The 26901-nt window shown below is 34.0% G+C and overlaps 3 protein-coding genes across 15 annotated transcripts in view; all 3 read left to right on the top strand.

Annotated features, from left to right (window-relative positions):
- The window catches only part of LOC129922014 (peptidyl-glycine alpha-amidating monooxygenase B-like), a 72428-nt gene extending 52903 nt beyond the window's left edge, over positions 1 to 19525 (top strand). For 2 of the 6 annotated variants that reach the window (XM_056005891.1, XM_056005892.1), the window contains exons 6-8: positions 15 to 66; positions 176 to 236; positions 1733 to 2097. In XM_056005891.1, the coding sequence (XP_055861866.1) occupies positions 15 to 66; positions 176 to 236; positions 1733 to 1885 (266 nt within the window). In that variant the 3' untranslated portion in view covers positions 1886 to 2097. Of the gene's footprint in view, positions 1 to 14; positions 67 to 168; positions 237 to 1732; positions 2105 to 2137; positions 2211 to 5238; positions 5325 to 13145; positions 13316 to 18626; positions 18882 to 19034; positions 19119 to 19286; positions 19361 to 19466 lie in introns of those variants that run through there. The other 4 variants (XM_056005889.1, XM_056005887.1, XM_056005890.1 and 1 more) reach the window with 4 other exon arrangements.
- A 1005-nt stretch (positions 19526 to 20530) lies between these two features.
- LOC129921954 (peptidyl-glycine alpha-amidating monooxygenase B-like) lies at positions 20531 to 24234 on the top strand. Its single transcript, XM_056005336.1, has 7 exons — positions 20531 to 20937; positions 21093 to 21154; positions 21583 to 21637; positions 21767 to 21857; positions 22055 to 22140; positions 23460 to 23536; positions 24136 to 24234. Exons 1-7 carry the CDS (start codon positions 20913 to 20915, stop codon positions 24232 to 24234), a joined length of 495 nt encoding a protein of 164 aa, XP_055861311.1. The 5' UTR covers positions 20531 to 20912.
- A 28-nt stretch (positions 24235 to 24262) lies between these two features.
- LOC106066264 (probable peptidylglycine alpha-hydroxylating monooxygenase 1) lies at positions 24263 to 26728 on the top strand. 8 transcript variants are annotated; one of them, XR_008773967.1, is made up of 8 exons: positions 24263 to 24334; positions 24445 to 24495; positions 24610 to 24662; positions 24989 to 25208; positions 25364 to 25422; positions 25704 to 25758; positions 26406 to 26496; positions 26649 to 26728. XR_008773967.1 is itself a non-coding variant. In XM_056005898.1 (7 exons), exons 3-7 carry the CDS (start codon positions 25184 to 25186, stop codon positions 26684 to 26686), a joined length of 240 nt encoding a protein of 79 aa, XP_055861873.1. In that variant the 5' UTR covers positions 24419 to 24495; positions 24610 to 24662; positions 24989 to 25183; the 3' UTR covers positions 26687 to 26728. The 8 variants fall into 8 exon arrangements, 3 of the variants coding, with proteins under 3 accessions (XP_055861874.1, XP_055861872.1, XP_055861873.1); XR_008773970.1 differs by having other exon boundaries at positions 24270 to 24334; positions 24458 to 24495; XR_008773966.1 differs by having other exon boundaries at positions 24270 to 24334; positions 24458 to 24662.
- The last annotated feature ends 173 nt before the right edge of the window (positions 26729 to 26901 follow it).

The following is a 26901-nucleotide window of genomic DNA, read 5'->3' on the forward strand; positions in this document are numbered from 1 at the left end:
AATATTTTATGTAGATTCTGAGCCTACTGATCATTCAGGTCTTAAGATATACACCACATTTCAGAAGTAAGTTTTTAAACCCTTACTCTTGTATTTTAATTTGTGTAATCATTTCTATTGAATTGTCAACACTCTTATTACAACTGTTCTTTCTGCTCCAACTTCTAGGCCTCAGTTTGTGGCTGGAATATTTCTTTTGGCTAGTTACTGGTTTCAAATTCCACCCCAAGTGTCATGTAAGTATTGACATTTAATGGTAACAATGTAACAGTTCAACAGATATGCACATTATAAGAGAACCAATTAAAAGGGAAGAATGTAATAACTCTGTAAGAGAGATATATGATTAAGTGTTAGAGAAGTATGTGATAGCACTGTAATTGAGATATATGATTAAGTGTAACATCTATGTGATAAAATTGTAATTGAGATATATGATTAAGTGTAACAGATCTATGTGATGAAACTGTAAGAGAGATATATGATTAAGTGTAAGAGAAGTATGTGATAGCACTGTAATTGAGATATATGATAAAGTGTAACAGATCTATGTGATGAAACTGTAATTGAGATATATGATTAAGTGTAAGAAAAGTATTTGATAGCTCTGTAAGAGAGATATATGATTAAGTGTAAGAAAAGTATTTGATAGCACTGTAAGAGAGATATATGATTAAGTGTAACAGATCTATGTGATGAAACTGTAAGAGAGATATATGATTAAGTGTAAGAGATCTATGTGATGAAACTGTAAGAGAGATATATGATTAAGTGTAACAGATCTATGTGATGAAACTGTAAGAGAGATATATGATTAAGTGTAAGAGATCTATGTGATGAAACTGTAAGAGAGATATATGATTAAGTGTAAGAGATCTATGTGATGAAACTGTAAGAGAGATATATGATTAAGTGTAAGAAAAGTATGTGATAGCACTGTAAGAGAGATATATGATTAAGTGTAAGAAAAGTATGTGATAGCACTGTAAGAGAGATATATGATTAAGTGTAACAGATCTATGTGACGAAACTGTAAGAGAGATATATGATTAAGTGTAAGAAAAGTATGTGATAGCACTGTAAGAGAGATATATGATTAAGTGTTAGAGAAGTGATAGCACTGTAAGAGAGATATATGATTAAGTGTAACAGATCTATGTGACGAAACTGTAAGAGAGATATATGATTAAGTGTAAGAAAAGTATGTGATAGCACTGTAAGAGAGATATATGATTAAGTGTAAGAAAAGTATGTGATAGCACTGTAAGAGAGATATATGATTAAGTGTAACAGATCTATGTGACGAAACTGTAAGAGAGATATATGATTAAGTGTAAGAAAAGTATGTGATAGCACTGTAAGAGAGATATATGATTAAGTGTTAGAGAAGTGATAGCACTGTAAGAGAGATATATGATTAAGTGTAACAGATCTATGTGACGAAACTGTAAGAGAGATATATGATTAAGTGTAAGAAAAGTATGTGATAGCACTGTAAGAGAGATATATGATTAAGTGTAAGAAAAGTATGTGATAGCACTGTAAGAGAGATATATGATTAAGTGTTAGAGAAGTGATAGCACTGTAAGAGAGATATGTCTATGATTAAATGTAAGGGAAGTAATCATAATTTTCAAAATTATTAATGACCATAAAATGTAAGAGTCCTAATGTCTGGTCTTTTGGAATTGTTGATAAATGTAAACTGTTTGCTATTCTTTGTATATTCTAGCATATTGTAGCATATCCTGTAGATATCAGCTGTACTTTCCAAAAAGAGAAAAGTATATTCCCCTTTGCATATAGAACACATGCTCATTGTGATAGTAAGTGTATGTGTTTTGCGTGGCTGGTAGTGCAGTGTGTGTGCCTGTGTATGAAATGACCAGTGGACCTTGAGTGTACATGCTTGAGTGAACAGCAGTGTGTCAGGAACTGTGTGTAAAAGGAATTCAGAGTATAGAGAACAAGTGGCTGGAGTAAAGAGCATAAAGATGGACGAATAAAAACATTGTGTTTATTGAAGCTCGTGTTGTTTTAGTCTATTACACATGGATTATCTTTTTTTTTAACCTAAAACAATTAAACTCCAAAATAAAAAATATTTAAACTTAAATATTTTTATTTTTAAACTTAGGCAAAGTTATCACAGGCTATCAATACAATGGGACTTATCATGAATAGGCAAAGGGAATCCCCAATGGCCACAAGTGAGTTAGTTCTAATATTGACACTACTAGTGACACCAGCATTAGTTTGATTTATTTTCTGCAAGTGTAAACTTACAAAAGTCTGCAAGTGTAAACTTACAGCGGTGTCATACAGCCAACCGGCATCTTATACCATTTCTTTGCCGATGACTCACAGTTATATGATTCATCAGTACCCTCAGAGGTGTCGCATCTGGCAGAGAAAATCAGTGGTACCGTTGCAAGGGTGAGCGATTGGATGGTTGAAAATAAACTCAAGATGAACGAAGACAAGACAGAAATAATTAAGATTGGCACTAGGAGCAATGTCTCAAAAGTTGAAAGCACAGATTCTCTTTATCATGAACTGCCATGTTCCTTTTGTCCATGTAGTGCGGAATCTTGGAGTTTTCTTCGACTCAACACTATTTTTCGACCCACACATAAGTCAGCTCTGCAAAGGTCTTTATCTGCAGCTACACAGATTAGGCCAGATCCGACCATATTTAACAACGGAGTCAACAAAAACGCTAGCTGTGGCATTCATACTCTCCCGCCTTGACTACTGCAACACCATGCTAGCAGGTATACCTGATGACAAAATAGCCAAGCTGCAATGTATACAGAACAACGCCACTAGAATAGTCCTTAAAAAACTAGACAAGATTCTACTACTACTACACTCTTGCGCACGCTCCATTGGCTTCCCGTGAAAGCGAAAATCGATTACAAGGTCGCCACACTTTGTCATCGGTGTATATATAACAACGAGATGCCCTTGTACCTTAGCGAACTGATTACTCCATATGTCCCCCAGAGAACCCTGCGCTCAATGGACTCAACGCTTTTAGTAGTGCCACGTTTCTCCCTCAAAAGCTACGGTCTGCAGGCTTTTTCAGTTCACGGACCAAAGGTTTGGAACTCACTCCCCATTGATCTTAGACAGACAACATGCTACACCACTTTTAAGAAGAACATTAAGACCTATCTGTTTAAAACTTTTTTAGATTAACTGTCATTTTAGCTGTCATGTTTGTGTTTGTAATCTTATTATAGCGCCTTGAGCCTACATTTTGTTTGTTAACAGCACTTTATAAATAAAATTATTATTATTATCATTATTGAATAGCTTTAGTTCTAAGAAAGATCATTATGGCTGAAGAAGCTACTCTTACTTCTTTATCTAGTACATGAGGTTGAATTACTTTCTAGTCATAATTCTTAAAATACAAAGTTGCTTTTTTTTTTAAAATATTCAACAAAAACCACTAAAAAAATTGGATACTAAAAACAAAAAAATGAATCCACATATTAATTTGCTGCTTTTTTTTTTGCAATAGCAGTTTTTTAGGTTATTTAACAAAAAATTATTGTTTAAAAAGTTTTCCTTTTTAGATCAATTTTTACATCTAAGCCTCATGTATTTAAAGAGGAGTTTCATTTGTCTACATTCTATTGGCCCACAATGATACTTCTTTAAAAATAAAGTTATCACATGTTTACAAATATAAATCCAAACCCTTTGAACAGTTTTAGTCTTAGTGGGAACTCCACAAATTTCTCTATTTTACTATTCCATTTTTCAACCAGTCTAAATTGATTCCATATCTGATAGTCTCAAAACATCTGTTAAAGAAAAGAAATAATGATTATAAAACTCTTTCAGTTTTAAACCTTAAGTAAACACTTTTTTTTTTCTCAATTGTATTATTGTTGATTTTCAAAACATTTTTTTCTTTTAATCTTGTACAGGTCAACAGGAAATGATGAGTTGTTCACTTACTGATGATAATTTCTGATGCAGGTCAACAGGCAATGATGAGATATGCAATTATTACATCATGTTCTACACAAATAGTTCTGTAGCTGACTCATCAGGAGATTGTAAATTCAATGAACTTACACTACTGACAGGAGATAACTTTCCCAAAGATGTTAGTGTTCCACTTCCACCCAATCCAGCTCTTCAAGAAGCAGCCATAGGATCTCACAACCGTCCAGGAGTAAATCCCCCAGAACAAAACAATGGTCAGTTGGATTTTATTGATTAATATCTTAGCAGTGTCTGCTTGAATCCCAACTGAGCTTTGTGTTTGCTGACTGCCTAAAGGCAGCATGAAAACTTCCATAATACCTTCTCTCTCCCCCCCCCCCCCCTTGTCCATACAAGAAATTTGACAGTAGTGCACTAAGCATGCTTTGCAAGCACTATATAAAGGCAATTTATAAAAGAATGAAGCTTTCTCCTTTAAGAAAAGATGAACTTGATGTAATTTATTTGCACACAAAGACCTTGGAGTTGAGTCTTCTTCTCGAGAAGCAGAATACATTGGAGACATTAAGAGGATTCTTTCAATGGCATAGCTCAGTAAAAGAGACTTACTGAAAGGCTTATTGACTTCTTAATATTTTGAGCAATTTTCTAGATATTTAAAATACCAACACTCTTACAAAAATACCAACACTCTTTAATACAAATAATACAAATAATAATACAAACAAAAATGTACAATTAATCAACAGAACTTTGTTTTCAACAATGTTTATACAAAAATGGACGTGATCTTAAACCACTAATAATTTTGTGTTTCATTACTGTTTAATTATTTTTTTGTTTTCTTTTTGTCTCAAATTTATCTACTAGTATTAATACTTTGATGTCTTTTTCTCTCCTAGTTAGTCTACCTTTATTTGTCTTTAAAGAAATATTTCTCTTTTATAAATATAAATCCCCCTACTGGAACATAGTTGGCTTTCTAAGTGGTGGACATTATTAAATTTTTTTTCCTTGAGACTTCCATAAACTATTCATAAAAACTAAACATCAAAAAGTTATTGATGGTCTTGCAAATCTTTTGTGTTCATTTCAAACCATTGCAATGCTTATGTCAAATTCATCTGTGAAATGAGCTCTCCATACTTTAAAAGCAACTATTATTTTTTTAGTCTGACTTATTTGAATCATGTAAAAGTTTTAAATATAAAAGAAATAATCTTTAGAAAAAAAAGTTTGGTGGATGTTAAGTTTCTATTCTGCTCTACTCAACAGGAACTGTCCACTAATGTGTAAAAATGGTCAGTCCTCAATAATGTTTGCCTGGGCTAAGAATGCTCCTCCAACTGTCATGCCCAAAGGTAAGGAAAATTTTAAATAAATATTTGCGTTGATGAATTATTTAATTAATTATTAATGCCAATGTGCTCTATCAAACCACATTTTGTATGAATTGAACAAGGGAAGACTGACTGAGGTCTTATAATCCATCCATTTATTTATACATGTGTTAAGGCTTCCGCGCGGTGTTGATTCTTGGTAATCTGTCTAGTGTAGATCTGACTGGGAGTAACGCTGAACTCAACTACTTCAGTAACACTGGCGAAAGGCCGAAACAATCAAATATGTAGTCGACGCTGATATGTTGTTCTACAAATATGTTTAATACTCAAGAAGGGAATCGTCCGATGTCAGTTATGTCGTAAATCCGTATATCTATTGTACTCAATTCTACTACTCTACAAGAAGCGTCTTCCTTTTAGCTTCACTTAGAGCGTTCTTATTTTTTTAAGATCTGTCACGTCACTTGTCGCTAATTAAAACTTTCCCCTTATTCCCGAAACAAATAACTAATTCCTAATCATGTCATAACAATGTTAAACCCTTTAACAATAAGCTAATTCTTTTTATCAGACTTAACTAATTTCTAGTGACAACTTGATGTTTACAGATTTGGTTTTGCCGCAAAAACATTCATAGCTCAGTGGTCTAAGCTAGCCAGGAATAGTAACAATACATAAGACTATTCCTTAGTTCTATAGTTAGCTATCTACATGTTTTTATTGAAACCATTAAGGCAACATTTTCTTTACTTCCAGGTCATCATCTAACTAAAGACCCTTATATAATATACAGTAATAACTTGTATTAATATTTTTATTTTCTACACCTTTGATTTGATTGCTACTTGATAAACTGGTGCATGAAGACCAGAATGTGTGGGATTTTTTTTTTTCTGCTTTACTGATGCATTGATATGTGTTGCAGCTTCTTAGTGCCATGTGAACTTAAAATGATCAAAAAATGTTTAGGAAATTAAAATAATGTTCTGTGGCTAATGTTAAGTAATTATTGATACATAGTCGAAGTCAGATTAGATTAGCCCACAACATTATTTTGGCGACCCCGACGAGATACAGAAAGCAGAGTAGGAAAGTTGAGTTTAAAGAGAACAGAAACAGAAATAACAAAAGTAGAGTATATTTCACCAATGATAGGGACAGTAGAGAAAGTAGTGATAATGAAGAAGTAGAAGAGATGAACTATTGTTGGGGTGTAGAAGAAATAAATTTTGCAGAAGATGAAACCAACAGAGTGAGAGTACACTCTGGTTTTATCAATGGGAAACCTATGAGGTTTGTCAAAGATTCGGGATGCAGTACAGTTGGAATTAGGAGTAACTTAGTTAAACCAGATTGTTTATTAGGCTATGAGAAAAAAGTAAGGTTGATAGATGGCAGTATCAAGCGCTATCAAGCCTGTAAAGTTTTCTTAGAAACACCATTTTATACTGGTTATTGTAAAGGTTTAGCAATACCAGGATTGTCTCATGATTTGCTTTTAGGCAATATACATGGACTAAAGGAACTGACTCAAGGAGAGATAGATAGCTGGAATAGAAGACATGAATACAAAATGAGACAAAGAAATTCTTATGGTAAAGTGAGAAGAAACATTATTTGTTTTAAATGTCAAAGAAAGGGACATATTGCCAGGCAATGCAGAAGTTGTGACTATTCAGATAGGAGATCTGACCATTATGAGTATGACAGAAATTTTGATAGCAATGCCTATGATAGACAGTATCATAGAGGGAACCCTCAGAGAAGATGTAACTCTGATGAGTACCAGGTGTCACAACATTTGATGGTATGATGTGTTGTGATGCCGGGGATTTTACTTGAATTCAATAGTTAACAAAAAATGAAGATCTAGAATCACAATTGACAATTCTTTGATAAAACAAAACTCTGGAACTTTATTCAAACACAACGTAAGTACAGTTTATGTACAAATTACAAATCAATGAGCATGGAACATATTACAAAGGCTTTTCAAACAGAGCTCTTAGAAACGTGACTGACTACAAGGACATTATTTATTCGACTCCCTTTACCTTCTTACTCCCAGCCAATTCTCTGGCGCTAACTCTTTTCAAAAATGTCTTTGTTTAAATTCAAATCAACCAATAGATTTCAAACATACTAATTACGTCCCTTGGGTAAATCCTGACTTGAATGTCAAGTGTCTAAATTTGAGGATTAAATCCCGAGACTCATGTCGAGGGCTTATATTTCTTTCAAATAAGAAATGTACACACAATTCTATAATGTAATCTGTGACATATTACCCCCCTCTCCATTTAGCATTTGTATGATAATAGAAATGCTCATATGTATTAAAATTATTTAAATATACACAAAATACCATACATGAAATTATAGAAAAATGGTTGAGGTAACATATGACAAAATAAAGTCAACTTGGAGATAAAAAATATGTAAATGCAGTGAATAAAATTATTGATGACTTTGAATACCTGTCTCACTATTCAAGTGGTTATGAAAATGAGACAATATCAAAAGTTGTACAAAGCATAATACTTGGATAAATTAAATCTTGAATTGAATAGGTTATGAAGCTTCATGATGATATTAAAATATGACATAACTCATTTGGTTAGTGCTAATGTGAAAATGTGTACATGGAAAAATATATTGCATATGAAAAATTGACATAGAAAAAAAAATGATGTATACATGACAATCTTCTGAAAAATAATACTCAATGTGAAATAAATCTCAATATGTGTGAAGCAATGAAAAATTCCAATTATATGTCATGTATCTGTAGTGTTATAATAGGATATATGCAATAATATTCGACCTGAAATAAAATACCTGAAATAAAATGCTCATGATTTAAAAATTAAAATGTCTGATGCATGTCATATGCAAAGATGCTGAAACATAATAAACAAAGTATCTTGAATGAGTGACTTTCCTCAGTGGGTTGCTTGGTGCTAAAATAAATGTAACATCAGATATAGAATACCTGTGGAAAAAATAAGTAGACAAATTAATTGATTAAGTACAACTGAATACTGTTCTTCCTTGACGAGTATGAATGATAATGGATCAAGTGGCACTAAATATGCTATAGTACATATGTAGAGTAGAAATGTAAAGTTCGGAACCCTTCTGAATTGCCGACATGGATGTGCATTTTCTAAACTTGAAGAAAAGGTCTTTCAGTTTATGAAGCTGTTGTCTCCATGTCATAATGATCTCACAGATAATGTCTGATTGAACCGCGTTTGAGTTTGGTGAAAATAAGAACTGTCCGAAACCAAAACTCAATTTTCTGGTTGATGAACTTTGACGCTGTAGAACAATGGTAGCAGAATGCTTTGCATTAGAATGTTCAATAGAACATGTCTGAGTTCAATCGGTCAATACGGCAATGTTGAAGAAGTTCATTTGTTCCTTTCTGAAGAAAAGTTGCCCCTTGAGTGGACGAAGGATGAAACTTGGTGTTGTCAATGTTATTGCTTTCTGAGTTTCTTTCAAATTGCAGTACTGGAAATGTTTCAGAAACACTGGTAAAGAAATCTGCATGGTCTGGAAACACTTTAATGTTCTTCACTGTTTGTAGTGCTATGTCATTCAGAGTGATGACTTTGGGACTGTCAATTTGATTTGATGCTGCTATGTCATTCAGAGTGATGACCTTTGGAATGTCAATGTTATTTGATGTTGGTAATGAAACATCTATCTCAGGAATGGGTGTTGATGATGTTTCTTCTTCCTCAGGAATAGTTGCTAAGCTTGTAAAATGTTCAACTTCTGCTTTGATGTCTTCATTATCTGTTTCATGGTAATGTTCAAACATATGAACATGAAATACTCTGGTAAACTTGTTGACATTGATTTCATAAAGCAGGTTGGAAATCTTTCTGGTGATGGTAAATGGACCTTGCCATTTGTAAAACAGTTTGTTACTGAAATATGGTAACAGTAATTTGACTTGATCTCCTTGAGCAAAATATCTTGATTTCATGTGTTGATGTAATATTCTTTGACTTTCAATGTTCTTGGTTGTAATGGCTTCTTGAGTTGACTCACATTCTTTCAGATGAGGAATACTTGTATGAGTGGTAGAGTCAAGTTGAAAAGTTTTTCTTTTGTCTGGTATAGCCAAAGTTGATTGAGTATAAGTTTCTTTAGTTTCTGCTTCTGGTTCTTGAGACTTGTCTTGATTGTAGCAAGAATTTTCAATGAATACCATAGTATTGGTAGATAATGATGCAGATGCAGTCTTATTCAAGTCTTGATGCATGAAGTCATCATGTGTGAAATATGACTTGTCTTGATGGACTTCAGTTTGACCAGTTAGAGTTCTTGTATCATTGCTAGAGACTCTGGGCATGTCGTCTTGTTCTTCAAAGTTCAACAATGGACATTCGGGAATTGGAGGTGGACTTATGACCGGTAGGGATGGGCTTGATGTAACTGGGGGTGTCCATGTTGAATGTTCTTGATTGTTGCTGGCTACTGGACTAGTAACTGGTTCTGTTGCATTCTGCATAGCTTGAGTAATTGAGGTAGCCATGTGATTATTTTGGCTAACTTGTTCAGGTGCCAAATGTTCTTGTTGTCTGGTCATGGATCTTGTCATTACTGCTAAACATTTTTGACCTTGCTCTATGGCATTTGTACATTCAGCAAGTTCTTGAGGAGTGCATTCTTTAACTCCTTCTATGTTTCCAATGATTAGGTCCACTGGTAGATTGGGTGTTACTAATGCTTTTGTTTGACCACTGAAGAATGGTGTAGTAACATAAATGATGGCTTCAGGTAACTTGCTGACAGTTCCGTTGAATGCAGTGACTTGGACGTGGTTGCCTGTGAAACTGTTTGCGTGTACGAAGCGTTCATGTACTAATGTGGACGTGCTTCCGGTGTCACGAAGAACTTCCACCTTCTTGTCTCCTACAAAGCCTGGATAAAATTTGAGACCATTGGACTTTGCAATGACTGTCATAGTTGAGTGCTCATTGTAATAGCTTCTGTTATATGAGCTTCTGTTTGGCATATATTGTGGTCTGGAGTCCTGTGAATGACTTCTGTAGCGAGGTTTGTTGTTATCTGGTTTATTGTTTCCAGGTGCTTTGTTGAGATTGTATTGCTCTCTATTGCTGTATCTTTGAGTTGGTGATGTGGGTCTATCAAAATTTTGATTTTTGGAGACTGCCTGTTTTTTCCAACATTCATGAGTTTGGTGACCCTTTTTATGGCAAAATGAACATTCTGTGGTTCTGCTGCGGCATTGAGACGTGAAATGCCCTAGTTTATGACATTTGTTGCATTTGACTTTGTCATCTGACTTATATCTTGCATTTTTGTCTTGAGCAAAGCAGACAAAATTTTCTTCAACAGATGGTTTGACTGACTTGTTTGGATAGGCTGCTCTATATTGTCTGATGATCTTGGTTAATGTCTGTATATCAGTAGGATTTCTCTCTATAATGTAGGATTGAATATCTTCTGAGTGAGCATGGGTGATGTTGTCGATAATGATATGTTGACGAAGAGCTTGGTAACTTTCTTCTATTTTTGCCATGGATACCCATCTATCAAACCACATTGACATATTAGCTACAAAAATTTGAGGATCATCATTTTGCTGTGGCCTTTCAGTATAGAATTTCTTTCTATAGTTGGCTGAAGTTGCTCCGTATTGGCGCAGTAAAGCTTCCTTGATATCAGAGTAAGTGCTGCGTTCATTGATGGACAGTTGTGAGCAAATGTTGACAGCTTTGCCAGTCAAAAGGGTGAGGAGTGAGCTCGACCAATGTGCTTCAGGTAGACCGGATGTTGTAGCTATTTCTTCAAATCTTATGAGATACGAGTCCATATTGTCAATGTTTTCGTTGAAAGCCGATATTTTGTTCATTAATCTGTATTTGTCAAACATATTTGATTGACCTTGAATTGGAATGCTTTCTTTATTTTCTTTATTTTGTTTTTCGAATTCCATTTTTTCTTTTTCATGTTGCCTTTGTTTCTCGGCTTCTTGCCTTTGTTTCTCGGCGTCTTGCAATTTTTTTTCTTCTAATTGCATGCGTTTTTCAGAATCTTGCCTTTGTTTTTCAGCTTCTTGCCTTTGTTTTTCAGCTTCTTGCTCTTGATATTCTTTCTCTTCTTGTTTCTCTGCCCACTGGTCTGGCTTTGAAATTTGCTTTTCTTTGGCAAATTCTATTAATTCGAAGAATCGTTGTGTTCTAGAACTGGAAGCCATATTTAATTTTTTTGTTAGTTTCTTGTATTGGAGCAAAATGTTCGATATCTGGATTTTGGCTTTATCTCAGGTATAATAATAATATAGATCTATTGAGCCGATGTACTTTTTACTGGTTTAACAGTTGGTTAAATCTGGTCTTCTGTTTACTTTGTGCTGCTCAAATGATTATTTACTGGTCTTCTTTATAATGCCAGTTATTTGATTTACTGGTCTTTTATATTGCCAGTTATTTGCTTTACTGGTCTTTTAATAATGCCAGTTATTTGCTTTACTGGTCTTTTAATAATGCCAGTTATTTGCTTTACTGGTCTTTTAATAATGCCAGATATTATGTATATTGGTCTTATTCCTTTTGCCAATTACATATAATAATAGATTTCGTGAGTTAGACGTAACTCTAACGAAAATCTTTATAAAAGAATTATCGATAACCAACTGACCTGTTAAACACAGAAATTCTGTCCTCCGTTAAATAAGAATGAAGTTCCTTTGAAGAGTTTAGAAATTGGTCCCAGATCTAGATCTTGAATAAATTTCGTTAAAAGTTGTCCATGAACTTTTGTTAGTCGGAGAGTGCCAAATATGTCACAACATTTGATGGTATGATGTGTTGTGATGCCGGGGATTTTACTTGAATTCAATAGTTAACAAAAAATGAAGATCTAGAATCACAATTGACAATTCTTTGATAAAACAAAACTCTGGAACTTTATTCAAACACAACGTAAGTACAGTTTATGTACAAATTACAAATCAATGAGCATGGAACATATTACAAAGGCTTTTCAAACAGAGCTCTTAGAAACGTGACTGACTACAAGGACATTATTTATTCGACTCCCTTTACCTTCTTACTCCCCGCCAATTCTCTGGCGCTAACTCTTTTCAAAAATGTCTTTGTTTAAATTCAAATCAACCAATAGATTTCAAACATACTAATTACGTCCCTTGGGTAAATCCTGACTTGAATGTCAAGTGTCTAAATTTGAGGATTAAATCCCGAGACTCATGTCGAGGGCTTATATTTCTTTCAAATAAGAAATGTACACACAATTCTATAATGTAATCTGTGACACCAGGGTACAAGGGACAATTGTAGGTCATATAGACCTTACCAAAGAAGAAATGGAGAAGCAGAATATAGTTGGAGAAAGTAAATTCTTGATGGTTTACTTATAAGTATATATAGATATATATACTAGCAATGGTTTAATTGTATAGTGCATGAACATGTTGAGTTCTTTTAGATTGTAAATAAGTTGTATATGTTATGATATTTATTTGTATGCTATAGTATGGCACTCATAAGACTGTGTTGATGAGAAAGGGAAATAATTTGAAGAGTTATAGTTTTAAAGGGAGATAATATATATTGAAAGCTTATTGGAAAGTAAGTATGAGCAGAAGTATTATATTTTCTTTGTGTGTATCATCACATCGATCATTTGTAAATTTTAGATTCCTGAGGAAATGGTAAGCGAAGGAAGAAATAAGCTTGAATCTATTGATGGGTTGGAAATTTAGGGATGCCTCAAGTATCACTGTTTAAACGTTGTAATAAGTTGTTAATGGATTTTTACTGTTTGTATCCATAATAGGAAAATGTCATGAAGTTGTGATGCTTCTTGATGCTCTTGAAGATGGACAGTGAGATGGTACTTGGCATCGTAAACAACATTATTGTGATGTGATGAACTTTTATCTTGTACAACGTGTACAGCTTGAACCTTGTACAAAATTGACTAAAATTTTACACAACACATCAGAAGTAAGAAATTTCAATATGTGTAGTTTCCTACCTACTGCCGTTTAAAAAACAAAAGCTATATCTAGGGAGAGATTGAAAAGATGAAAGCGTTGAAGATTAGTCCATACATAATACTATGGACTAATGAATTTTTGACCCAGAGATCTCAGAGGGTTAGGGTAAACAATGTTATTTCAAAAGACCGCATAGTTTCTGTAGCTGGAGAGACTATTGAAATTGTGCAAACCTTTAAATACCTTGGTACTATCCTAGACAATAAACTAAATTTTACTGCAAATACTGATTATATCAGCAAAAAAGGGCAGCAAAGATTATGATTACTAAGAAAACTGTCCTCGTTTAATGTTAGCGAAAAGGCCTTGGCTATGTTTTATCACGCTCATATCTGCAATATTTTAAGTTTCAATATCACTGCCTGATATGGCAATCTGAGCATTAAAAATAAAAATAAACTTTATAGAATCCTAAATACTGCTGGTAAAATCATTTGCAAAAAACAAACCCCATTTGGGCAGTTGTTTGAGACAAACATCTATAAAAAAGCCATCTATAAAAGATCCTCGAAATAAAGAATCACCCTTTGTGTCAGGATTTTGTGATTTTACCATCACAAAAAAGATACAAGACACCGATAGCAAAGACTAACAGACACAAACTCTCTTTTGTTCCCCTGGCAATCAAATCATTAAATAAGAACAATCTGGTATAAACTTTGTCACATGTAAATTATGAGTGAGTCTGGTGTGAATGTACACTTTGGTTTCTTATAGTTAAAATGTTTTTGTTTGGTGTAATGCACAAATTGTAAGACCAATTTCCATACGGACAATAAAGATTATTATTATTATTATGTTAGAAATGAACGAGTAGTCATTCTCTGGCGCTGCCAGGGTCAACTTTCGCTAAAGAGAAACAAAATTCATCGTAGTCCCTTTAACAGTTTCCACTGAGGAATTTTCTGGTGATGTGGCAGGTCTGCAACAGTACCGCCCTCTGACAGGCAACGAAGATGTTCCTAGGAATGTTAAGGGCCTTGAAGGTGTCTGTGAGGTCAGTTGTTATTATCCCCTCGGTTGATATAACAATGGGGTATATTGTTATTTTGGACAATTTCCATAGACGCTTAATCTCCAAGCCTAGGTTCCCATATTTTCTTTGTTTTTCTATCTCAGTTTTTCTTAAATTATGAGACAGTGGTACGGCGATATCGATAATGGTAGCGGTTTTTTCTTTTTTATCGATGAACAGCAGATCCGGGCGATTGAAATCTACCATTTTGTAGGTCAGAATAGGCCTATCCCAGTACAGCAGATGTTCAGTAGACTCGAGAACCTCTTGCGGAGAGTATTTATTATTATTATTATTATTATTATTATTATTATTAATAGAGATAACCAAAACAAATGAAAACTGCTTATCCTTATTATTCAAAACCAATATCTCAAAGCTCAAAATACCTTGGAATTATAATATTATATTCATATTATGGAATTAATTTAGAAATCAAACAAATCATTAGAGCTTAAAAATTATTAAAAGAAATTTTTAGAAATCCAATAGGAACATACAACTGAAATTCTATTTAATCTTAGCATTATAAGTTGATCAGGTCTAAAATAGAGCTGTTTAGTTTCTAACAAATGAATGTTTACAATTACTGGAGTAATACCAAGAGTAAAGTTACTAGGAGACAATTCAGAAGTAAAGTAACAAACAATATTACACAAGAAAAATATGTAAAAATACTTTTAAAAAAAAAACAAGCTTATATTAAGTGTAATTGTATCAATTAGTTTGGATCGGTCATGTAATTAAATTTGTAATAGATCTAGACTAACAATAAGTCTGTGCGATTAGAAATATTTCTACCTATTGTTTTTGTTTAGCACAATTTCCTGCCCTTAGCTCTCTCTTATGGCAGCCTCTTTGTGGAATAGTGTGGTGGCTTGTTTGAACTCAATTGGGACCATATTCACCTGTTGCTTGCAAATCCACTTTCCACAAAATAAATGTTTCCGAGCCGCCTCGTTGATACCATGGGAGCTGGAATCTTCAGAAGTCTTTCAACAGCTTGTTTTATATTTTTAAACGCTTTTAGCATTTGAAGGCTCTTAGCATAATTAACATTTTGCTTTTTAAAGTTCTATCTTCAAATTGTTCTAAATCTAGTTAATTTAATCAAGGATTTTTTTCTATTTATCTTATTATATACTCTTCAATGCTTACTTACAACCTTCACTTCTAGGCCCCAGTATATTCATCATCATCATCACTCCTTTGAGTTCCTCATGGAACATAGGGCCTCGACAAAAACACGCCACTCTCCACGGTCTCTTGCTAGCTTTTTGATGGTGTCCCAGCTCTTCCCGGTCTTCTCTGCTTCTTCAAGTACACTGCGTCGCCATGTTCTTTTTGGTCTTCCTCTGTGTCTTGTTCCCTGGGGGTTCCACTCTAAGGCCTGCCTAGCTCTGTTGCTGGTATCTTTTCTAAGGGTGTGACCAATCCATCTAAACCTTCCTCTCTAAGATCTGCACTTCTATATTTTTTTGTCCACTCATCTCCCACAGTTTGGTGTTTTCTACTTTGTCATACCAGTATATTTTTAGGATATTTCTCAGGCATCTGTTGATGAAGGTCTGTATTTTTTTTGTTGTGGCTTCAGTTGTTCTCCATGTTTCAGAACCATACAGTAGGACAGCCTTGACATTAGAGTTAAAGATTCTTAGTTTAGTCTTGTTTGAGATGTAATGAGATTTCCAGGTTGGTTTTAGCTGTGTAAATGTCTGACGTGCTAGATTTATACGGCATTTAATGTCTTCATCTGTTCCACCTGATATACTGACTACACTCCCAAGGTATATAAAATTTTCTACTTGGTCTATTGTCTGAGAATCCAATACTATGTCTCCGATTTGTTTATTGTTTACTTTGAGTAAAATATTTTGAGTACAATATTTTTTTAATGGTTTATTTTTAGGCCTACTCTTTTTCCTACTTCGCTTGAAGCTGTGACCTTTTCTTGCATATCCTGTAGTCTGTGTGATAATAGGGCTATGTCATCAGCGAATTCCAGATCTTCCAGCTTTTGTGTGAGAGTCCATTGGATTCCTCCCTGTTTGACTCCTGTTGTGACTGGAAATTCCTCTTACAGCTTGCCACAGTGGGTTACTTGGCAGGTGAAACCATCATAAAGGTTCTTGATTATGGTTATTATTTTATTGGGGATCCCATAATGTCTCATTACAGTCCAAATAGATTCTCTGTCCACACTATCAAAAGCTTTTTCAAAGTCGACAAAAGTTGCATAGAGAGGAGATTGCCATTCAACACATTGTTCTACAATTATCCTGAGTGTAGCTATTTGGTCAGCACAAGATCTCCCTTTTCTGAATCCGGCCTGTTCTTCCCTTAGGTGTTCATCACATGCTCCCTTTATTCTGTTTAGTATGATTCTGCTAAAAATCTTGCTTGGTACTGACAGCAAAGTGATGCCTCGCCATTTCTCACATTGTGATAGATCTCCACTCTTTGGTATTTTTATTAGCAAGCCCTTTTCCACTCACCCGGAGGTGTTTCTGTTAACCAAATTTTGTTGAATAGGTTGTGCATTTGGTCAACTATTTCACTTCCTCCTTCTTTTAGGACTTCGGGTGATATGTTGTCAATTCCAGCAGCTTTACCTGTCTTCATTTGTTTGATTGCATTCCTTATTTCTTCTTTTGTTATTTCTTCCATGTTTATGTCTAGTGTTGGTCCTGCATTTAGATCTGTTGGTTTTCGTGGTTTAGGTCTATTGAGCACTTCTTGAAAATATTCTTTCCATCTTTCAAGTTGTTCATTTATTGAAGAAAGTAGTTTTCCATATTTGTCTCGGACTGGAACATTGCAATTAGCCTTTTTGGTACTGAGAAGTTTGGTGATTTTGTATAGTTGTTTTATATCTCCTTTACCTGCTGCTTCTTCTGCCTGTTCTGCCAGATTATTGTAAAATGATCGTTTGTCTTGTCTAAGCATTTTGGTGACTTTCTGTGAAACTGCTTGGTAGTCTTGTTTTGATTGTTGCTTGTGGTTTCTTGTTTTTGCCTGTTTAGCGCATTTCCTTTCTTCGATTAATTTCCATGTCTCGTCACTAATCCACTGTTTTTTCTTCTTAGGGTTAAGGCTTAGTACTTCATTGCTTGTTTCAGTAATAATTTCTTTGAAATTTTGCCAAGATTTATCGACGTTTTGTTTGGCCTCATCTAGTTGTAGCACAGCAAATCTATTTTGAAGGGATAGTTGGAATTCCTTTTTAATCTGGGTGTTGTTGAGCTTGTCTAGGTCAAATCTTTTCCTTTTGTTTCTTTCTGTTTTATTGCTGGCCAGCTTCATTTTTAGTTTGGCAACAACTAGGTGGTGGTCTGAGCCAATATCTGCTCCTCTTCTGTTTCGTACATCTAGTAATGTGCTTCTCCAGTTCCGCCGTATGGTAATGTGGTCGATTTGATTCTCTGTTTTATTGTCTGGTGAAACCCATGTTACTTTGTGGCATTTTTTGTGGGGGAAAATGCTGCCTCCTATCACTAATTCATTAAATGTGCAGAAGTCTGCAAACATTTCTCCATTTTCGTTTATGGTGCCAAGTCCATGGGTGCCCATACTTTTCTCTCTCTCTCTGTTGTCACTTCCCACTTTGGCATTCAAGTCTCCCATGATGATCAAAACATCTCTTGTAGGTATTTTGTCAACTATACTTTGCAGTTGGTCATAGAATGTATTTTTGTCAGTATCACTTGCAAGGTTGGTGGGAGCATAGCACATAATGATGTGAGCATTTTTGAACTTAGACAAAAATTTGGCTCTAATTATTCGTTCTGAAACTGGTTCCCATTCTAAAAGACTTTTGAAAGCTTCCTTGTTTAGTAGTAGTGCTACACCATTTTCATGTAAGTCATCTTCTTTTTCCTTTCCAGAGAAGAGAAGGGTTTCTCCTGATTGCAGTCTTGTTTCACCGAATGTGTTCCATCGAACTTCACTCATTCCCAGGATCTGTAGTTTGTAGTTGGCCATTTCCTTGGCAATTTGTGCACATCTACCTGGTTCTAGTTAAGTATGGACATTCCATGTTCCCAAGTTAAATGCTGCCTTCTGAATAAGGAAGTGTTTCTTTTTCATTGGTTTAAGTAGAGTGGTCGGCCTCACAGGATTCGTTCGACTTTCCCTGCATAGCTTCATAAGTCTCCTTTGTGGAGCTCTACTTTCGCCTCTGACAATGTTTAGTGTTTGTGTTTTTGTTCTGGTTTCTATAACACTATTTTTTTTCCATGGACAGGTTGTTAGCCTATCGCACAACCCCTGTGTCCCGGGGAGGGGGAGGCACCTTTTGTCTGGCCTCTTTCCTAACAGACCTGTCCGGCTTGGTAGTACCTGCCAGGAGTGATGAGCTCCCGCCGGTATAGCTCTGAGGGTCATTGAGGCACTCAAGCTGTCACACCACGGCAAGGTATGTGCATCAGGTGACAGCCCCAGTATGTTGCTGGTATATTTTTGTTGGCTGCTGGCTTCACCATCCCACCACATGTAAATTGTAAGAATTCTTAAATTCTATAGACTATTTTCAGTAGATATTATTCCAAAGAAAAAGCTTTTTTTTTTGTTTAATGAAATTTAATAATAGTTGAATCTTTTTTTTAAAACATTATAAACACCCAAGGACATACATTTTTTTTTTAAATTTCAGTGTACCCTGTAGACATAAGCTGTACATTCAGAATGGACAAGAGTATCTTTCCCTTTGCCTACAGAACACATTCTCATGGATTAGGTAAGAGTTAGAATTTTTCTCTTTTCTCCTCTTCAAGATAAACTATTTCACTTCCTTCACTTCCTCATGTCTCACACACTAACTAGAAAATGGATTAGGGTCTTCAAACTAGATCTAGGTAACAGCCTTGTGCCTTTCAGTTCTCTTCCACCATAACTATTGTTCCAGGTCGAGTCATCACTGGTTACCAACACAATGGTTCTTATCATAAGATTGGCAAAGGAAATCCACAATGGCCACAAGTGAGTTAGCTTGACAATATTATATTAACATTAAGAAATTATATGTAAAGACTAAGCAATATTTTCAAGACAATATCGAGCACTGTCTATTATATCCTTTGTATAGTCTTTTTACCCAGTGAAAGATATTATTGAAGTCAAACCTGGAGATGCTTTGGTATGTTTTTAGAATTCCTACTACATTTATTTTTTGTTATACATTCATTATTCTATAATGCTAGGACAAATTTGTACAAATACTCCTTCTACCCTAGTGCTATTAGAGCATGGAATGGGTTGCTTGAGCTAGCCAGGAAAACCAGTGACTTGGCAGAATTTAAGTCATTGGTTAATATGCATGACTAAATGCATGACGCGTAGGACGTAATCATCTTCTTTTTTGAAGTAACGTCTGTATTATATAAGATAAGATAATGAAATTTTCAGTTAATGTGGTTTTTTTTATTTGTTGAAAATTGAATTGTTGGACCTAATCATTTAAGAAATTACATCACATTCATTCTCTAGAAAATTGGTAAAAGAAAGATTGTTTTTTTTTTAAAGAATTTTTATGAGAAAAGTTCACTAAGCAATGTCTAGAACGTACTGATATTTTATGTTAAAAAAAACAAACTACATTGTTATGTTCATATGTTTAACTAGTTGTTTATTTCTTGTATACTAAGTGATTGGTTTTCATGTCTGTTTTAGGCAACCTATTCCATCTCTTTACAAGTAAAGAGGGGGCAGCAGGGTGGCTGAGTGATAAAGTGCTTGACTTCCGCACCAAGGAATCCCAGGTTTGACTCCTGGTGAAGAATGGAATTTTTAATGTTGTGATCTTTGGGCAACCAGCTTTAATGGATACCTGTTGTTAGCTGGGGAAAAATAAAGGCGGTTTTCATTATACTTGCCACATAACACCATCGTTAACCAGAGGCCACAGAAACAGATGACCTTTACATCATCTGCCCTATAGACCACAAGGTCTGAAAGGCACTACATTTTTATGTAGGAAAAACTTAAAAGAATTAGTCCTCAGAAAATATACAACTTAGTAAGGGACTTGACTGTAGTATTTGTATGAATCTAATGATTGACAGACCATTAAGTTCCTTCACTCATTAAAAAAATGTGCCACATGACCTTATTTTTATTTATCCTCTTGTAAATTGTTCTTTCCAGTCATCATCATTAATTTAAGGTACTAATAAGTACTATTGAAATTGTAGTTTGTATACCATAATTAGAAGCAAACTAAATAAACCCAACTATTTAAAATTCTTATTGACAATAAATATATCCTTTTGCAGGTCTACAGGAAATGATGAGATGTGCAATTTTTATATTATGTTCGACACGAACAGCTCTGTGGCTAATCCTTCATGGCAATGTGGCACCTGCAAAAGAGCTCACAGCTCAGCAGCAATAAAGCTGGCTAGAAAAAGAAGAAGAAGGCACTAATGAACTTCTACAACTGACAGGAGATAACTTTCCCAAAGATGTCAGCGTTCCACTTCCACCAAATCCAGCACTTGAAGAAGCAGCCATAGGATCTTACCACCATTCTGGCATGAATCATCCAGATAAAGCCAATGGTTAGTTTTGTAGCATATAGAAGCAATTCAATTAATTGTTTTGCATTGTTAAACCTTAATTTTGTTTTGTTGTAAATAGATTTTTTTCTTGAGCAATTAGAATCATCATTTATTTGTATTTCAAGTGATATATTGAATACACTGTCACTTTCCAGAGAACTTGTACCAAGACACAAAAACTCAAGACATATTGATGCCTAATGCTAAGCCTAATACAGTAAGTGTTTATGAAACATAAAGAAAAAAGCTTATCCCACAAGCTGACATTCAAGTTTTAGATGTACTAAGAAAATATTGTGATGGTTGCTGGTATTTTTTATATTCAGTCCTGTGTTATTTCTAAACAATTCTTTATCCAAAACCAAATTTTTTAAACATGGGCTAACTTTGGAAAACATTTTTTTCTTAATCAAGATATTGAAGTTTAAATTAAAAGAATTATTACAGTAGCATCTGAACATTTCTCATCATAAAAGTATTGGGTTATATTAATTAATATTTTTATTAAACTTGCTTAAACATAAATGTATTTAATAAATAAACAATGAAGTCCTACCTAGCCATGAAAAATTATTAATACAAGTGTGTCAGTAATCTAGTCAATTAATGTGTTTGTGAGATGATGTTGTTTCTCTTGTCCTGTAGCCTGACACCTATCTATGTACAACCTATCCAGTTCTAGAAGAGGAGCTTTATATTTGTAAGTCATCTCCAAGTCTTGTTGACTAAACTATAGTTACAGTGGTGTATATGACATACACTGAATAGTTAATTTAAAAAAAAAAATCATGTAATATATTTAATGGTATTCAATTATCTTGCTAATCAGATAAATTTGAAGCTCTGGCCAATGCTGCCACTGCACACCACATGTTGCTGTATGGATGTGATGGTGAACCTTTTTCTACAGACAGCATCTGGTAAGTAAGAAGCTTTAATTTTTTAATGGTAAAGTTGTTTTTTTTTTTAAATAAAATTCAAATAGTAATAAAATGATTCTAGATAATTAATATATTTTATTTGTGACAAAGTGCTTGACCTTCTAGTTTGTAGCTAAAAATAAATAAGAATGGCCTCCAGCTTTTGCTGTATTAGAATTATACTTTTTCTCTTTCAGGAACTGTCCACCAATGTGTAAAAATGGTCAGCCTACAATAATGTTTGCCTGGGCTAAGAATGCTCCTCCAACAGTTATGCCTAAAGGTAACAAATAAACAGTTGACATGTTTTAAGCTTAACAAACTGACTAGAAAGAAACAAGTTTGTTTTTTTCAAAATTCAGTGATGAGTGAAGACTTCTGTTTGAGCAATTCACTTGTTAATTGATGGTGGAATTGAACTTGTTATTAAATGTTAATATCCTCTCACCCCATCAATATGTAACACTTTTTAAAAATTTAATACTATAACCTAGAAATCTTTTTCTATGTACCTGAAAGTGATTTTCAGTTAGGATCTTTGCTTATGTTTTTGACAGTAATGGACTTAAAAGAGCCTGGTAATGGTCCATTTTTTAAAAACCTGCATAAAATATATTTCAAAATAATTTTTGTAAAAACGCTATATTTCTCTTCAGCAAGCTGACAATTTAAAATGATTACATAATATTCTGAGATCTTTGATAAACCATTTTAGTATTTTTTCTTCTTGGCACTTTTGTGTTGGTGACTGCGCCTTGCCATTTTATTTCCAGAGTCTTGCACAAATACCTGAGACAGACACTTTTAATGTGGCATTCAAGACATGCATTCTTTTGTTTATCTCTCGCTGCCACTGAGGCATGTACTAAGCATAAATGCAATTGGTGAAAACCAGCTGGAAAGGTTTAACAATAGGTTAATGACCTGTCAAGAACTATGTTAGGCTAAGAACATTACAAGCATGCTGAAACTCAGATATAAGCTCTCAGTAGTCCTTTTATATTATCATCATCACATGATGACAGGTCAGAGGGATTTATCTGTGAAGAATTTGAGTTAGGCATACTATTGTTGAAATGAGAAGATTACTGAAACTTTACAGATCAGATTATGCCCACCTGCTCTCCATTGAAAGTATTTTAACACAAGTAAGGGCTCAAGGTAGCAAATGTAATTTCCAAGATATAAGCTGCATGATCTGTGATAAAGTTCTGAGTTGTGTTCTTAGGAACACCTGACCAACTTAGTGGTAAAACATTGAAAGGAGGTTCATTAACTTACATCTGGGTTAACATTGACAAAAGAAATAGAACACCTCAACAAGATACACTGAGTGTTTCATTGGGAACGTTTAAGTAGGGAGAACTTATTCTGCAATTCTTTCTATTAATAATCCATCATGTTGCTTGTATCACCTTTACAAAAGGTTCCTTTTCACCTATTCCTTACTATTGCTAAAAAAAAAAAATCTAGACTTTAAAGTCAGTAAAATAGTCATTGAAGATCAGATTTCTCCTGTCTCTACCATTACTTGTCAATACTCACACACACAACATGTAGGAATTAAAATGTTATCAAGAATGTCATGTTCTTTCTTTAAAGGTGTAGGTCTCAGGGTCGGCAGGAAAACATCAATTAAGACTATTGTACTCCAGGTACACTACGCAAAGATTTTGAAGGTTAGTTTTATTTACTAATATATAAATGTAGATGAACCTATAAAATTGTATTCTATATAATTATTGGAAAAAAATTTAGACAATGTATTAGAATGCATTATGGGGGTGAGTTGGCTGAGTTGTTAAGTGCTTGGCTTCCAAACCTGGCGTCCTGGGTTCGAATCTCAGTGAAGACTGTGATTTTTAATTTCGGGATTTTTAGGGCGCCCCTGAGTCCACCCAACTCTAATGGGTATCTGACTTTAGTTGGGGAAAGTAAAGGCAGTTGTGCTGCCCATTAACCATTGGCCAAAGAAACAGATGACCTTTATGTCATCTGCCCTATAGACCACAAGGTCTGAAAGGGAAACTTTTCTTTATTAGAATGCATCATTGAAATGATTTGAAAACTCAAATTCAGATTTTTTTCCTTATATGAACTTAGTCATAGAAATTGATTAGACGTCATTTTGTCAACTAAATTGTTATTATTTCTCCTTCTGCTAACATTTTATTTCATTATGTTTGTCTTAAACAATATTTCATTCAGTGATGTTATTCCATAATGTTTTATGTAACACTTCAATTTATTTTCTTTAGTAACTACCAATATATTTCAGACTCAGAACCTGCAGATCACTCTGGACTTAAACTTTACACAAAACACTGTCTTAAAATATCTCTTTGTAATGTCTAAGATTTTATCATATCTCTTCTAATTGTTATTAATTGTAATGTTCTTCAGGTACAGCCATAACTGGTTATCAATACAATGGAACGTATCATGAAATCGGTAAAGGAAATCCACAATGGCCACAAGTAAGTCTTAAAGTTACCATATTTGATATTAAATTATTCTAACATTATATGATCTCATACAAACTTACAATTAAAATACCACATGTTTATGATATGAAATAAATCTAAAGGCCTTCTATCCAGTGAAGGAAGTAATTGAAGTCAAACCAGGAGATGCTTTAGTAAGTCTGATATAAATATTTACCAACTGTAATGTCAGCTTTTCTTTTTCTGAATTATTATTAAAGCTCTTATGGTGTTTTTTGTCTAAATTTGAAATGTGACTTATGTTCCAGGCTGTTAGATGCACTTATAACTCAAGCTCGATGCATCATCCTGTTGGTGTTGGGTGAGTTTCTTGTTGGTTTAGCTTTTAACTCTAAAATTGAAACAAACTAACTAAAAGTAGTCAAAATTGCTGAAATGTGATTTCTGTTTCCAAATTCTGTCATCAGCAACATAAAAAAATTTTTTTAATAAAACATTCATCTGTAATATGGACACCTAATAAATAATTGGAGAAAGAAACAAAATTGACTAAAAAAAAAAGTAAAGAAAAATATATTTGTTGAAAAACTTCATCTCTAATATTAACTTTAACCATAAGAAAGATTAATCTATTTCAATTAAACCAATTTAGCATTGTTCACTTACTGATGATAGTTTCTGAAGCAGGTCAACAGGCATTGATGAGATGTGCAATTATTACATCATGTTCTACACAGTTCTGTGGCTGACCCATCAGGAGAATGTGCTTTCAATGAACTTACACAGCTGACTGGAAAAAACTTTCCCATAGATGTCAGCGTTACTCTTCCACCCAATCCAGCCCTTGAAGAAGCAGCTATAGGATCCCATAATCATGCTGGCATGAATCATCCAGGTGAAGCCAATGGTAAATTTTTTCTCAAAAGCTTTAAACACAATATTTCCAATAAGATTGCATAGCCTTGTTATGTTTTCAGTCTATTGTTTGTTGGCTTGTGTTGTACATGAACAGAGCAAATTTTAAAATGTTGTTCACTATTTCTGATTCTTTTTTATCTGTAGTTGACTTTGAAGACACACAGATATTAAAGATATTGATGCTGGGAGCAAGCCCTAGAAAGGTAAACTCTTTGTAATTGTTCATGGGACATAAGAAGAGAGTGAAGATGCTTACAAGGATTCTATTTTAATAACCTTTTGGATCAATTTAGTCATATTTCTCTAAAATACTAAGAAATTGAATAAGGAAATCAAAATGTGTAATTTCACAACTGAGTTAGGAGTTGTCAACAAAAGAGAAATAGTTGAATATCTTAACAAATTTAGTTTCTATTTTCATACTTTTAGTTTCTGCCTTTATAAATAAACAAATATTTCTACAAAATCTTTATTGTGTTTTCAGCCGGATTCTTATTTATGCACAGCTTACCATGCACAGGATTTGGAATCATATATTTGTGAGTGTATAATCCACATTTTTTTAATGATAAACATAGCCTCTTTCTATTCTTTAGAAGATTTCACTTATTTAATATAATACAGTATAGGCTAAATTGTATGTTAAGCAATACAGCAAACAAGTGACTGAAAGGTTATTAAGTACAGAAAATGTTATTTAAAAAAAAATCATGATGAAAGCAATTGACTTTTATTATTGATGAAGGCATAAAGTCTGATTTGTTGTTGAAATAGAGTTCAAAGTTTATGTTTCTTTTTTCCTTGTTTTGCATTAACTTTTGGGTGCCTAAGTTTTTATCTTTGCTCTGAAGCCAGCCTTCTCCCCATCATTCCCATTTCTTCAACAAGAAGATAAAACTTCTCTTACAAACTTTTATTGGTATTCTGTATAGTAAAGAGCTTAAATCATCGCATACCTTGAAGTTGCTGTTTGTCCAGACAAAACCTACTGCTGGCTTATTTTTTTAAGTATAATGGAAACATCTTTCTTAGCGAAAATTGAAACAAGTATATACTTAATATAGGATCTTATGTACATTATGTCATAGGCCTTTTTTTTGCTGATACCTCAAGTTAGTTTTGAAGACCTATTTTAACTCTGGGAACTCTGTAGTTACTGTTATGAGTTTGGTGCTTTTTATTTCAGATAAGTTTGAAGCTGTAGCTGACGCCAACAGAGCTCATCACATGCTGTTGTATGGATGTGAAGGTGAAGCCTATTCTCAGTAGCCAGTTTGGTTAGTATTTTCATTTGTGCATGATAGGTAATGCAAGGATAGTCATTGTAGTGTGTGGGTGTAGTGGTGTATTGGTTGTGATACGGTGGTGAAATGGTGGTCTGTTATATCTGTTCATTATTCATTAAGATTTTTAAAAATGTTTCTTTTAGGAACTGTCCTGCAATGTGCAAGAATAGTCATCCTGTGATTTTATTTGCTCGGGCTAAAAATGCTCCTTCAACTATCTTGCCTAAAGGTACATTAATAAACTCATTGTTATTTTAATTATTAGTTATTGGTATTGGGAGAAATACATGCAATGGAAACTTTTTTTGGTTACTTAATGTTCTTTGTATTATCTTAGATGTTGGTTTGAGATTTGGCAACAGAACATTTATTAAAAACATTACTAAACATTAGTAC

Source organism: Biomphalaria glabrata, chromosome 12 (assembly GCF_947242115.1).
Source record: "Biomphalaria glabrata chromosome 12, xgBioGlab47.1, whole genome shotgun sequence".
Taxonomy (NCBI): domain Eukaryota; kingdom Metazoa; phylum Mollusca; class Gastropoda; family Planorbidae; genus Biomphalaria; species Biomphalaria glabrata.